At 54.3% G+C, this 13,912-nt stretch overlaps 1 protein-coding gene across 1 annotated transcript; it reads left to right on the forward strand.

Annotated features, from left to right (window-relative positions):
* Nucleotides 1–11,601: 11,601 nt before the first annotated feature.
* CHRM1 (cholinergic receptor muscarinic 1) lies at nt 11,602–12,984 on the forward strand. Its single transcript, XM_010599102.3, has one exon. The coding sequence runs from the start codon at nt 11,602–11,604 to the stop codon at nt 12,982–12,984; it is 1,383 nt and encodes a 460-aa protein (XP_010597404.2).
* The last annotated feature ends 928 nt before the right edge of the window (nt 12,985–13,912 follow it).

Below are 13,912 nucleotides of genomic sequence, written 5' to 3' on the forward strand. Positions count from 1 at the left end.
GTGAGCCCTGAGTGGGAGTCAGGGGAGACGGAGTTTGACAAGCTGGGAGGAGAGCTGTCTGTCTGCCTGTCTGTCTGTCTTACAAGTGGAAGCTGGAGGTGGAGCAGGCAGGGAGGTAGAGGCTCTGCCTCCCTTGTCAGAATTAGCAAGTGCCACAGTTGGGCAACACTCAGACACACGCCAAATACAGACATACACCAAATACAGACACACATGTACACACGCGTCCTGGCTCCAGACCGATGGGGTCACCCCTGCATTTACACAGGCTGCGTGTTGACATGAGTGCACAAGGACACACGCGTGCCAGGCCCTCACCCAGGGAGCAGGCACATGGCCCCCTGCGCGTACCCGCAGACCAGACCAGACACACATCTACAGTCAGACCCTGGCTCTGCAGCGGCCAGACCCAGAGCTCACTGCCCAGCACGCGGGCATATCCCGCTCAGCCTCCGGGAGGGCTTGCCAGTCCTCTGGGTCTGTTCCAAGTTAGAGCCTCTCACGTGAGGCCCAATGTGTCATTTCCAAACAGAAGGAATCTAGCTTCTTTGCAGCAGGGAGAAAGAGCAGGGTGTGTGGCTGGGTGGGTGGGTGGGCGCGTGGGCATGTGCAGGGGGAGGGCGTGTTTGAGGGAAGCAGGCATGTGAATACCAGGCATGTGTGGTGGGGCATGGTGCATGCAGGTGGGGGGTCTGAATTTGGGTGGGGAGGGGGCTGGGGGAGACAGAGTGTGCCTTTGTGAGGGTGTGTGTGTGTGTGTGTGTGCCGCCAGGTCTGTGTGCAGTGGGTGTGGGTGTTTGTCTCCCGGTATCCGCCTTCTCTCCCATCCTGGACTTTTAGCCTCCCTGGGTTCGCCTTCCTCATGTCCTGCCCCCTCCCTCTTGGGGCTCAAATTGGGTGCCCTGGTGGAGAAGGGGGCACACTCCAGGACCCAGTCCAACCCCAGATACCGCCTGAGGCTTCCCTCCAGCTCCCCCTCCCTTTCTTTTCTCCCTTCTCTCCCTCCCTCTCTTTGCCTTCCTCCCTCCACCCCCCCCCAGGCTGGCGTGCCAGGGGGTGGGACATGCCAATCACTGGCTGTGCCTCTCCTGCTGCCAGCACAGGGCGCAGCTCCCCCCGGGAGCCAGGTGTTTGGGTCCCTGGAGACGTTACCGGCCCCTGGGGAGGCAGTGGGGCTGAGGACCCTACGGACCCCTCTTCGGTCCCATGGTGAGTAGATTTGGAAGGACTTGGGCAGGGCTCACTGAGGTGGGGGCAGGAGAAAAAGGGTCTTCCAGGGGGGCAGGGCAGGAACCAGGACTAGAAGGAAATGGGGGTGGACCTGAGAGAGAGGAGGGGGCCAGGGAGGAGTCTAGAGGCCAAGGGGTCTCTGTACCATTGGACATTGGATGCTCCAGACACCCGTCTCCTAGCTTTGAATGGATAAATCTGATGTTTTTCTGGGGCTTAGCTGGCAGAGGAGATGGAGACCCCCTTGGGAAACTGGACCTGGACCCCAGAAGGGTATTAGGCTGCAACGCAGCAGCCAGAGCACCCATCACCCTAGAGGGCAGCGTGGGAGGGGCTGGGGGCCAGGAGACAGCCCTGGCTACCAGCATCCCATGGGAGACTGACCCTTCTAAATTGGGGAGCCAGCCCCAGAACCTCCTCCTCTCCTCCCTCAGGACACCCTGAATCCCACCTACCTGCAGCACCCCCAGGATGGACTGAACCAGGCTGCTGGCCAGACGGACAAGCGGGATGACAAGGTGGGTGTCAGGCCAGGAGCCAGCATGAGTCCAGGCCAAGAGCCCCAGGGCTCTCTGGGGACAAATGGGCACATGGACAGCCACACCAGCCAGGGAACGTGGCCCTGGCATGTGCAGGGACCCAGAGGGTCCTCCCTATGTCCAAAGTATCTTGGGCTTCCACAGGGCAGCTCTAGGTCCTGTGTCCAGGTAATACGTGGATACTAATGGGCATCCATGCCAAATGCCCATCCCAGTGCCCCCAGACTCCACCATGAAGGTGCAGGCTGGGGGCCAGGAACGCTGATTCTTGCAGGGTTGCCAGCTCCTGGACTGGTAGCTGGGGAGGGGGCAGTCGGCTTTCTTTGGGTCGTTCAGACAAGTGCTGTTTAGGTGTTAACAATGCCAGTGGAGAGGGGTTCGCCTCTTCCCACAAAACACACCTGCAGCTCCACCCAGGCTGACTCAAGGCCACCTGCCCAACTGGCCGGAAGGAGCCAGGCTGCCTGCTGCAGCCGGACAGTCTCCTGTCCCTGGGTAATCAGCTGCTTACTGAGCCGTCAGATGAGAGTTCTCTGCTCCTTGACCTCAGCCACTAGGCATGCCTCCTCTGATCGCAGATCTCCGATGAGATACGGCAGGCAGGAGAGGAGAGAGTGAAATGGAACTGCAGAGAGCCTGAGGTTTGGCTTCCCAGCTGGGCAGCCAGGAGCTGTAGCTCTGAGAGCTGCATCCCAAAAGGGCAAAGAGGAGTCCAGAGCATCAGGAGGGGGCTAGGCAGAGGTCTGGCCAGACCTGGAAAAGACTCCCTGTTGTACAGATGGGAGAGACTGAGGCTGGGGAAGGGACCTGCTGCTCATGGTCACGAAGGGGATATTTAGGGGTCCAGTTGGATTTGGACCCCATTCTCCTCTCCCTCAGTGCAGCTGTGCTCCCACCTCTCTGAACAGCATGATGGGGGAGGGGAACAGGGGGAGCAGCAAGCCAAGCGAGCTCTGTGAGTCGGGAGAGGTGGGTGAATCGCGTTGGGTTTCTGCTCTGCTGTGGTGCCATGGTGATGCGGAGAAGGATGGGGGAGGGAGGAGAGAGAAAAAAGGAAATGGGGAGGGGAGCATGAGGAGCCAAGAGCAGGGGGCACACAGAGTAGAGGGTGAGGGGGCAAGCACTCTGATGCCACACTGGCAGGGCAAGGTCTAGGGCCCAGCCTGCTCTGGTGGGCTCTGGCATGGCCTGGCTGAAGTCTATCAACTAGTTAAGGTCCCTCAACAATGAGGAGATTTGGCAGTGGTTCTAGAGCTGATGCCAACTCAGCAATGCATTGATACAGCATTTAACTGATGGCTGCCGCCCTCCGCAAAGCCACAAAGCCGGTGGGCACTCCCAGTGGTGACTGTGGAGCCTAAAAAAGTGATGAACTGTATTTGTTTACTCCCTTGTTCCTAAGGCCAGGTATCAGGGGTGGAAATTTTATGCACCTGGAATAGGTAAAGAGCCCTTCAGAGAAAAGTCAGCCCAGGGGGGTGAGAGCGCCCCTGGCAGTCTGGTCTCTGGGTTAAGACCCCAGCAGAACGATCTGGTCAGGAAACCAGGCCAGAAAGAGTGCCCTCCTCACTGCACAGGTGAGGTCCCAGGTGCCCCAGCCCCACAGCTACTCTGCACACCTACTTCTCCCCAGTATTGCCCCTTCTCCCCAGTCAGGGTTCTGTCAGCTTCCAGACCCAAAATCACAACATGGCTGCACCCCTCCCCTTGAATCTCTTTCCCAGCACAGTCTCACTCTTTGCCTTCCCTTTTCCGCTCCTTGTTAAGGTTCAAGAAACCCTAGTGGGCACCCTTCTCCCCACCTCTCTCTCCCTGCCTCCTCTATCTCTCTCCCTGCCTCCTCTATCTCTCTCCCTCCCCTCCCCCTTCCTCTGCCAGCCAGATCCCCAGTCCCTGGGGATTGGTCCAGGGCGCTGTCGGTCAACAGTCTGGCCTGTTACACTGGAGGCTCTGACCTCATCCCTTAACCCTTTGAGCCCAGACTGACTTTCTCCTTCCCCCACACTGACAGGTGCCTGTCCTGTCACCCTGCTTAGCTTCCTGGCAGCTGAAGAGACAGTTTCCTTGGCCCATTTTGATGAGGATACTCTTGGCTGTCTTCCTCCTTGCTCTAGCTAGGCAAGACGAGGAGACGCAGGAGCTGGAGGGAGCAGAGGGGCCTCTGGGCCGTGCTCTGGAGCTGGTCCTGATGCCCCCCGGGGCCTGAAGTCAAGCAGAAGGACCCATGTAGACATTCATATTTTTATTTCACAAATATTCACTGAGCAACTACTGTGTGCTGAGCACTGACATGAAGCCGTGAAGGAGGGAGTCTCAGCCCCAAAACCGTGTCCCCCTCCCCACAGCCCTGTCATTACATATTACACAGATAGACAACAGACACTGTCACACACACACACACACCAGATTCTAAAGAAAGGACCAATTTCTCACTGTTGACGGGTTCAAACTAGGGTTTGGCCAAGCTAGTCGAGGTGGACCAGGAGGCTGATGAACCCTCCATCCCCACAAGAAATGCTTTGAGTAAGGGTTTTAGCAGTTGGTCTCTGGAGCCAGGCTGCCTGGGTCCAAATCTCGGTCGAATCACTGATGGGCTATGTGTCCTTAATGTCTTAAAGCCTCAGTTGCCCGTTTTGCAAATTGGGGATAATAATAGAACCTACCTCACCAGGAGTTGTAATGGGTCAATTAAATTAGGTATGGAAGTGCACAGAACCAAGTCTGCATGTAGTAAGCAGTCGGTAAATAGCAGTTGCTATAATAATACTCATATCATTATTAAAGGCTAATCAGGAGGCCACAGTCCAGGGCAAAAAAGCATCTCTTCCCTTCCTTGCCACTTTCCTGTACCCCAGACACAACACCCTCAGAAGGTGAGTCCCAACTTAGCTCCACAAAGCTGTAGACTCACCCCCACCATTTCCTCTTTTCACTCAGCAATGCACACACACACACACTCATTCTAAGAGTTCACCCTCATCCCATAGAAGTTTACCAAGTCAGGATAGTGACTTGTCCAAGGTCACACAGCAAGACAATAGTGGAGACAGGACTTGAACCCAGTGATGGAGACTGCCTTGGGGGTCTCATGTCGTGCACTGCAGTCCCCACTGACCAGCGCCCTGACCCCCATGGATATTTTCTAGACCTCACAGATGTGCTCTGCAGCAATAGCTTTCAGCCCCACTTTCAACCAGATGGCTGACCCTAAGCCCCTCCTTTGTAGAAATTCTAGAGCCACAGCTGAACCCTGGCACCCTGACTCTCAGCCCAGGGATCGTCTTCTCAGGGCAATCAATCACAATCTTAGGAAGGCACATTCTTTCACAACCATCATCTTGCTTTGAACCATCATCAGTAGACTTGAACAGGCAGAGGACTGTCCCTATCAAGAGTTAAAAAGACTTGCCCAAGGTCACATAGCAAGGACTAGAGCAGGTGTCCAGACACCTTCTCCTGAGCTCTTTCACCGTCCAAGAGAAAAAAAACAGAGGTGAGGAACCCCACTTCTAATTGGAGAGGAAAGTCAGAATCATTAAAGGGTCCATTCTCCAGCTGTGTCAAAGGGTGTCAGAAGGTCCAGGTGATGCCAAGAGTCAGGCTCCAATTCCCCCATATGACCACCCCTTTGCCTTCCCCACCAACCCAGCCATCCCAGATGGGGGCCTTCTCTCTTCCTCAAGGAGAGGTCAGCCAAGTGGAAAGAACGAAGACCTTGGAGCCTACAGGTCCAGGTCTGAATCCCAACCCCACTACTTCCTATGAGGCCATCACCAAGTCCCTTAACCCCCTGAGCCTCAGTATCCTCAGCTATAAAATAGAGATAAGAACCTCCCTTTGGGGTGTCCTGTGGATTAAGGGAGATAATAATGGACGTAAAGTGCCTGGCATGCAGCAGGTGATTCATGATGATGGTTATCAACATGGCTCTTGAAATGGGAGACTTGGAGGGACTTCCAGCCATCAAGGCAAGGGACTGCCAGCCTCCTCACCTCCACCTCCGAGAAGTAATCCGTCAGGTTTCTTCTCCTCACGGGTCCCCCAGTTCCGGAAGCATTTTTTTAATTCTTCAAACCTATGGCTAGCTGCCAGCAAGAGCTTGTGGCGGGCAGAGGTTGCCAAGTGCCCACCCTGAGTTGATCTCATTCCAGCCCGGAGTAAGGAATCCAAGTGACCCTTCAGCCTCTGAGTCTCCCCTAGGGGACACCGGCCCTTTCTGTTTGGCTTCTTGAGATGTTGGTTTCAGGACTCTGTAAAATCTCCCCAGATGCCAGACTGGTCCAACTTCTTCACTGTGCTGATGAGAGGGGCTGTGCCTAGGGTCCTTAGGGGAAAGGGTGTGGCAAGAGGTGGCAGAGCCATGCAGCAGAATAAGAAGTCAGGACTAAGAACCAAAAGAAAAAAACAAACCCGATTTTGACTCACAGTGACTCCAAGGACAGAGTAGATCTGCCCCATAGGATTTCCAAGGAGTGGCTGGTAGATTCGAACTGTCAGCCTTTTGATGAGCAGCCAAACAGTTAACCACTGCGTCACCAGGGCTCCAGACTAACAAAAGAGGCCTTTAAACTAAGGGTCTGTTTCAGTGCCAGGTACTTTGACCACTGTCATCCCCATCGGCTAGGGGTGAGGGGCAGCAGGAGAATGAAGGGGTAAGTGATTGCTGACAGTCAGCAAGGTAGAAAGAGACAGCGCTGAGATTTAAACCCAGGGCCGAGGCCCACAATGCTGGGAGTAGGGTAAGGCAAGTGAGGCTCTTGCCTCAGGAGCAAGGCTTAAGGGAGGCACACACACACACACACACACGAAAAAAAAAAAAAAAAACCATCATCAGCAATCACAGTAGAGGGTCCTGGACAGAGCTGAAGAAAAATGTAGGACAGAATTCTAACTCAAAAAGAAAGACCAGACTTGCTGGCCTGACAGAGACTGGAGAAACCATGAGAATATGGCCCCCGGACACCATTTCAGCTCAGTAATTAGGTCACTCATGAAGTTTTCCCTTCAGCCAAAGATCGAACAGGCCCATGGAACAAAACAAGACTAAAGTGGCACACCAGCCCTGGGGCAGGGACTGGAAGGCAGGGAGGAACAGGAAAGCTGGTAATAGGGAACCCAGGGTTGAGAAGGGAGAGTGTTGACATGTCATGGGGTTGTTAACCAGTGTCATAGAACAATGTATGTACTAACTGTTTGAAGAGAAACTAGTTTGTTCTATAAAACTTCATCTAAAGTACAATAAATAAATTAAAAAAAAAAAAAAAACTCCATAATCAAGATATCCCAGCAAACTACAGCCCTGCAGGCCAGCTGGCTGCTTGTGTAAATAAGATTTCATTGGAACCAAGGCCAGGATTGGGGTAAGGCAGGGTCAAAATGCAGGGTTGGATCCTGACTTTCTTTAAAATTGTGTTCATTGTGGGTTTTTTGCATTAATTTTTCTTTTAAAAAATATTACATTAAAATATGATTTATCTTGAATACTGAGCTTTTGGGCACCCCCTTAAGTTTTGCACGCAAAGCGAGTGCCTCCCCCTAGTCCTAGCCCCGCTGTGGTGTAACCACGCAGTACGGTAGTGGCATGCTGAGCCATGCTCTGAGGGCTGCACCACGTCTGGGCATCTGGGAGGCCCCTGCGACCAGAGAGGGTGCAGCCTCTCAGACTCTCAAGCTCCTCTTCTCTGACTCTCTTCCCAGTCTTTGCCCAGGGCTCAGGGCATGCTGAGGGCTACAGGGCTGCTCCAAGGCACCTGGGGGAGGGTCCGTAGCTTCAGCCTAGGAGCCAGGAGACCTTGGGCTAGCTGATCCCGTCTCTCCCTTTTTTCTGGACCTCAGCTTTTCCCTTGGTGCAGTGGACATTAAGCAGAACTGAGCTCAGAAGATTAAATGGACAGAGTTGTACAGGGCAGACTGTCAAGGGTGGTGTTCACCAGAGGTCTCACCAGGGAACGTCCTGGCAGAGCAGCCTGATCCCAGCCTCCAGCCTAACACCTGACTTTGGTTTACAGAGAGGGTACAACAAAACTCAGTTAATCAAGATAAATCATACTTTTAAAAATCAAATTGGCAAACTGTGGCCTAAAGTGCTTGGCCTCGAACCCTGGTTCCTACCTTACCTGTGTGATCTTGAGCAAATTCCCTCACTTTTCTCAGCCTCCGTTTCCTCATCTGTAAAATGGAACCAAAAACCAGTTGCCATCGAGTCAATTCCAATTCATGGTGACCCCTGGGCGTCAGAGTAGATATGTGCTGCATAAGGTTTTCAGTGGCTGAATTTTCAGAAGTAAATCACCAGGCCTTTCTTCCTAGGCGATTCTGGGTGGACTTGAACCTCTAACCTTTCAGTCGCATCAACTGTTTGCACCACTTATAAAACAGAGATAGTAGCAATCCCTAGATTAAATGCGATAATGCGTAGAAGTGCTTCGGCAGCGCCTGGCACTCAAGGAGCACTAAATAATGGCAGTGATCGTTATTATTATTAGTTATTGTTGAGGTGTTAGAGATTTTTAATCAAAGAAGTGGACGCCCATAGGTAGGAGAGAGCCCCCACTGCTGTACGTACTAAGAGCTTAGCGCTTACCATAAGGGGCCCTGCTGAAGCATTCAGCTGCTAACCAAAAGGTTGGTAGCTCAAACCCAGTCATTAGCACCACAGGAGAAGGACCTGGTGATCTGCTCCCATAAAGATTACAGCCTAGGAAACCCTATGGGGCAGTTCTACTCTGTCACATGAAGTCAAAATGAGTCGAAAATCTACTCAACAGCACCTAATAACAGTGCTTTCCATGTGCCATGGGCTGTTCTAAGCACTTTGTGTTCATTGACTTGTTTAATCCTCATGACAACTACTTGATGCATTAGCTCATTGTGGTTAGGTACCATAAGTCGCTTTCAACATGTAGTGACCCTGTAGGACAGAGTAGAACTGTCCCACAGGGTTTCCAGGGAACAGCTGGTGGATTTGAACTGCCAACCTTTTGGTGAGCAGCCGAGCTCTTAACCACTGTGCCACCAGGGCTCCCCGATGCATTAGCTAAGGACTAGTATTATCGTCAAGGAGCCCTGGTGGGGCAGTGGTTAACTGTGGTCAGCAGGTAGTTTGAGCCCTCCAGCCACTCTGCAGGAGAAAAGGCCTGGCAGTCTGCTCCTCTAAAGATTACAGCCTAGGAAACCGTATGAGGCAGTTCTACTCTGTCACATGGGTCACTATGAGTCAGAATCAACTCAACGGCACAAGTATTATCCCCATTTTTCAGCTGAGCAAACTGAGGTACACAGAGTTACAGCTCTACCTGAGGTCATACGCCCAGGTAAATAGTGCAGCCAGATTTAAGTCCAGACAGTCTGGCTGCCAAACCTGGGTTCCTTACCTGTGGCATTACACATATACCCTCACACGCACCTGTCTCGGATGCATTCTGTCACACACTGAATGCTCCACCCCCAGAGTCACTAACAGGCACCAACAGTTCACCACAAGGCCTGGAGATGCTCTCAGCCATGTTCCATGCCACACACCCTCGCAGCCACACGACACCAAGGCCATCTATCACATGCAGAGAGACACGCTCACAGGCACAGCACTCTGGCCTCTCGCATACACCGGGTCCCAGAGAAACACCAGGGCTTCTGGGCCCTCACCCCACATCTCTCCCCTGAAATTTTTCCATTAATAAAGCCCCTAAAGGTCATGGCAGGTGGGGGGACCTCCAGTCTCTCCAGTGGATAGGTGGACGCCTGAGGCCCAGGACCAGAAGGGACTAGCCAAAGCACACAGCAAGGCCGTGGCTGAGCTGACATGGACCCCCGTCCTTGAACCTCACTTCACCTTGGCTATGGCGAAGGTCACTAAGGATCCTGGCCCTCCTCTTTGGCCCACCTTCAGTGCCCGGGCCAGATTCAGTTCCAAAAACAGTTGGGGGAATCTTCCCGTTCTCCTGGCTGCCCCCAACTTATCTGGGGCCCAGGAACAGAGTGGGGAGAGGGAGGGAGACCTCCCACGCCCCATCTGAGGCCAGACCCACTTAGCTGGGAGCTGAGGCCCCCATCCCGGCTGCCTGCTTTTACTCCAGACCTTCTTACCACCAGGCAACTGTCTGGGCCCAGCACCACATTCCTGCTGCCCTCAGACGGGGCTGACCCCGCCTCAGGCCACCCCCCCCCCGACACACATGCACAGAAAAGCACACATACGCACACACACACAGCACCCCTCTGCTCCCATCTCTTTCCCTTGTCTTCTCTCGAGTGCTTCCCTGCCTTCCCACCTCTCCCCATTTGATGGAAGAATCCCACTGGGGCTGCACATACTCAGGGAGGTGACAGAGAGAACGGGGTTCTAATCATACTCACTACCTGTGTGGCTGTGGCCAAGCCTTGTAGCTGCTCTGAGCCACAGTTGCCTCATACTGAAATGGGGATAATACCAGTCCTTCCTTCTAGGGATGTTAAAAAACCAAACTCATTGCCATTGGGTCAGCTCTGTCTCATGGCGACCCCATGTGTTATAGAGTAAACCTGTGGGCTGTATATGGTTTTCTTAGCTGTAATCTTTGTGGAAGCAGATTGCCGGGCCTTTCTTCGTGGCTTCACTAGGTAGAATAAGTTAGGTTAGTAGTTGAATGCAAACTGTTTGCACCACCCGGGGTCCCTCTCTAGGGATGTTAACCCACTGCTGTCAAGTCGATTCCAACTCATAGTAACCCTATGTGTTACAGAGTAGAATTGCCCCATAGGATAATCTTACTGAAGCAGATTGCCAAGACTTTTTTCCGTGGCACTGCTGGGTAAGTTTGAACTGCCAACCTTTATGTTAGTAGTAACGCATAAACTATTTGCTCCCACGCGGTCCCTCCCTAAGGATGTTAAAAAAAAAAAAAGGTTGCCATCGAGCCAAATTGATTCTGACTCATAGCGACCCTATAGAACAAAGTAGAACTGCCCCACAGGATTTTAAGGCTGTAAATCTTCACAGAAGCCGACTGCCACATCTTTCTTCACGAAGAGGCTGGTGGGTTCAAACTGTCGACATTTCAGTTAACAGTGGAGTATTTAACTGCTGTACCACCAGGACTCCTCCCTAGGGATGTTAAACCCACTAAAAACCCACTGCCGTCGAATTGATTCCAAATCATAGCAACCCCATAGTGTTTCCAAGGCTGTAAATCCTTATAGAAGCAGACTGCCACATCTTTCTCCCACGAAGTGGCTGGTGGTTTTGAACCCCAGACCTTTCTGTTAGCAGTCAATCGCTTTAACCACTGCACTACCAGGGCTCCCTTTAGGGATGTTACCACAGTTAAATTAAATAATTTAAGTAAGTGCTTAGCACTGTGTCTGGCATCCAGTAATTACTGAGTAAATGAGGGCTTTATAAAGGAAGGTAGCTGAGTGAAATGCTTTGGAAATTTGGCGGTACCGGATAGGAAGTGTCTCCCAATGCCCGCCCCATGAGTCAAGCAGGATAGGAAACAGTTGCCATTTCCCAGATGAGAAAACCGAGGCTCAGCATCTGAATGGTGGAGTGGGACTGAGGACTCAGATCCCTGGATCCCAAAGCCTCCCCACACTGCTGGCAAACCCATTCAGCTGGGCGTGTGCATTATAAATGACTGTGCGAGTACGCCTATAAGGGAGGGTGAGGCTATTTGGCCTTTACCTCTGAGCAGACAGGGGCTGTGTTCTAGCACCTTCCCCTCGGGACTATCAGAGACATCCAGCTGGCCCAGCCAACACCATGTCCTCTCTTTCCAGGTGATGACTTCCCCCTGAGGAAGCCTTGTAGTGCGCCTAGAGGAAGGGACTGCCTGCCCAGCCCCACCCAGCCGCCATGAACACCTCAGCCCCGCCCGCCGTCAGCCCCAACATCACTGTCCTGGCACCGGGAAAGGGTCCATGGCAAGTGGCCTTCATTGGGATCACCACTGGCCTCCTGTCACTGGCCACGGTGACAGGCAACCTGCTGGTGCTCATCTCCTTCAAGGTCAACACAGAGCTCAAGACGGTCAACAACTACTTCCTGCTGAGCCTGGCCTGTGCCGACCTCATCATCGGCACCTTCTCCATGAACCTCTACACCACCTACCTGCTCATGGGCCACTGGGCTCTGGGCACGCTAGCCTGCGACCTCTGGCTGGCCCTGGACTATGTGGCCAGCAATGCCTCTGTCATGAACCTGCTGCTTATCAGCTTTGACCGATACTTCTCCGTGACGCGGCCCCTGAGCTACCGTGCAAAGCGCACGCCCCGCCGGGCGGCCCTCATGATCGGCCTGGCCTGGCTGGTTTCCTTCGTCCTCTGGGCCCCAGCCATCCTCTTCTGGCAGTACCTGGTGGGTGAGCGGACAGTGCTGGCCGGGCAGTGCTACATCCAGTTTCTCTCCCAGCCCATCATCACCTTCGGCACAGCCATGGCTGCCTTCTACCTCCCGGTCACGGTCATGTGCACGCTCTACTGGCGCATCTACCGGGAGACCGAGAACCGAGCACGGGAGCTGGCAGCCCTGCAGGGCTCGGAGACACCAGGCAAGGGAGGCGGCAGCAGCAGCAGCTCAGAGCGGTCCCAGCCAGGGGCAGAGGGCTCCCCTGAGACCCCTCCAGGGCGCTGCTGCCGCTGCTGCCGGACCCCCCGGCTGCTGCAGGCCTACAGCTGGAAGGAGGAAGAGGAGGAGGACGAAGGCTCCATGGAGTCCCTCACGTCCTCCGAGGGTGAGGAGACCGGCTCCGAGGTGGTGATCAAGATGCCCATGGTGGACCCTGAGGCACAGGCCCCCGCCAAGCAGCCCCCCCGGAGCTCCCCAAATACAGTCAAGAGGCCCACCCGGAAGGGGCGGGAGCGAGCTGGCAAGGGCCCAAAGCCCCGTGGGAAGGAGCAGCTGGCCAAGCGGAAGACCTTCTCACTGGTCAAGGAGAAGAAGGCGGCTCGGACCCTGAGTGCCATCCTGTTGGCCTTCATCCTCACCTGGACACCATACAACATCATGGTGCTGGTGTCCACCTTCTGCAAGGACTGTGTTCCTGAGACCCTGTGGGAGCTGGGTTACTGGCTGTGCTACGTCAACAGCACCATCAACCCCATGTGCTATGCACTCTGCAACAAAGCCTTCCGGGACACCTTCCGCCTGCTGCTGCTCTGCCGCTGGGACAAACGTCGCTGGCGCAAGATCCCCAAGCGCCCTGGTTCTGTGCACCGCACCCCCTCCCGCCAATGCTGATGGTCCCCTCACCTGCACTCCTTCACCCCAGTCCCTGGGAGAGGCCTTTGGAGAGCAGGCGGGGGCTGTGCCTCAGCCCCACGGCTGGCTCAGGCCTCATTAGGCTGGCTCAGGCCTCACTAGGCTCCCCAGGCCCCTGGGTCACCTTCCTGGACCACCCAGAGAGATCCTGCCAACTTTGCAAACTTTGCTATTCCCAGGCAGGAAGTAGAACTCGGGGAATTGGTTTTTCTGTTCCCTGCTGGGTGGGAATGGACTCTCCACCAGGAAGAAGGCCTGGGAGGAGGATCCGGGCTTTGGATTCCATGTTTGTATTTAGGCAGGAAGACCGGAGCCAGTAGGGTGGACCAGGAGAAAAAAGGTTTAATATTACAATGGTCCTTGGCACAGTGGCTGGCCCAGATTGCAGTGGAAGATGGCTCCCCCTAGAGGCCTCAGCGGGGAACTGACACCAACCTCTGAGAACGGAAGGCTTGGCTTTCCTCCCTCCTTCCCTGAGCCGGCAGAGCCCGCCCACCAGGCCCTAGGCATTCTGTCCAGGGTTGTTCAGCCTCCCTACAATTGTCGCCAGAGCATCCCTGTGTGGGTCATCCTGGAGACAACAGGTCCAAACATCAGCCGGTCAATGACACCAGAGGGGACCAGCTTGGCTAGTCATATACGGAGTTCTGGGGCAGCAGCAGGACCAGGCTCCAGGCACCCAGACCACTCCACCATATCATTTTCCTGGGAGTGAGAGACAGGATGCCTGCTGTCTAGTCCCACACCCATACCCCCTGCCCCAGAGAACCCCTCAGTCCTCCCTCCCTGGCTCACAGCCTCCACCTGGATGGACCTGCTCCATGCAAATCCAGCCAGGCCTCCCGCATGCTACCTACTTCCTGGCCCGCCTCCCACAGGCCTGGCCCAGCCAGCAGGTTCTCTCCTG

The sequence above is a fragment of the Loxodonta africana genome, chromosome 7, assembly GCF_030014295.1.
Source record: "Loxodonta africana isolate mLoxAfr1 chromosome 7, mLoxAfr1.hap2, whole genome shotgun sequence".
Lineage (NCBI taxonomy): Eukaryota > Metazoa > Chordata > Mammalia > Proboscidea > Elephantidae > Loxodonta > Loxodonta africana.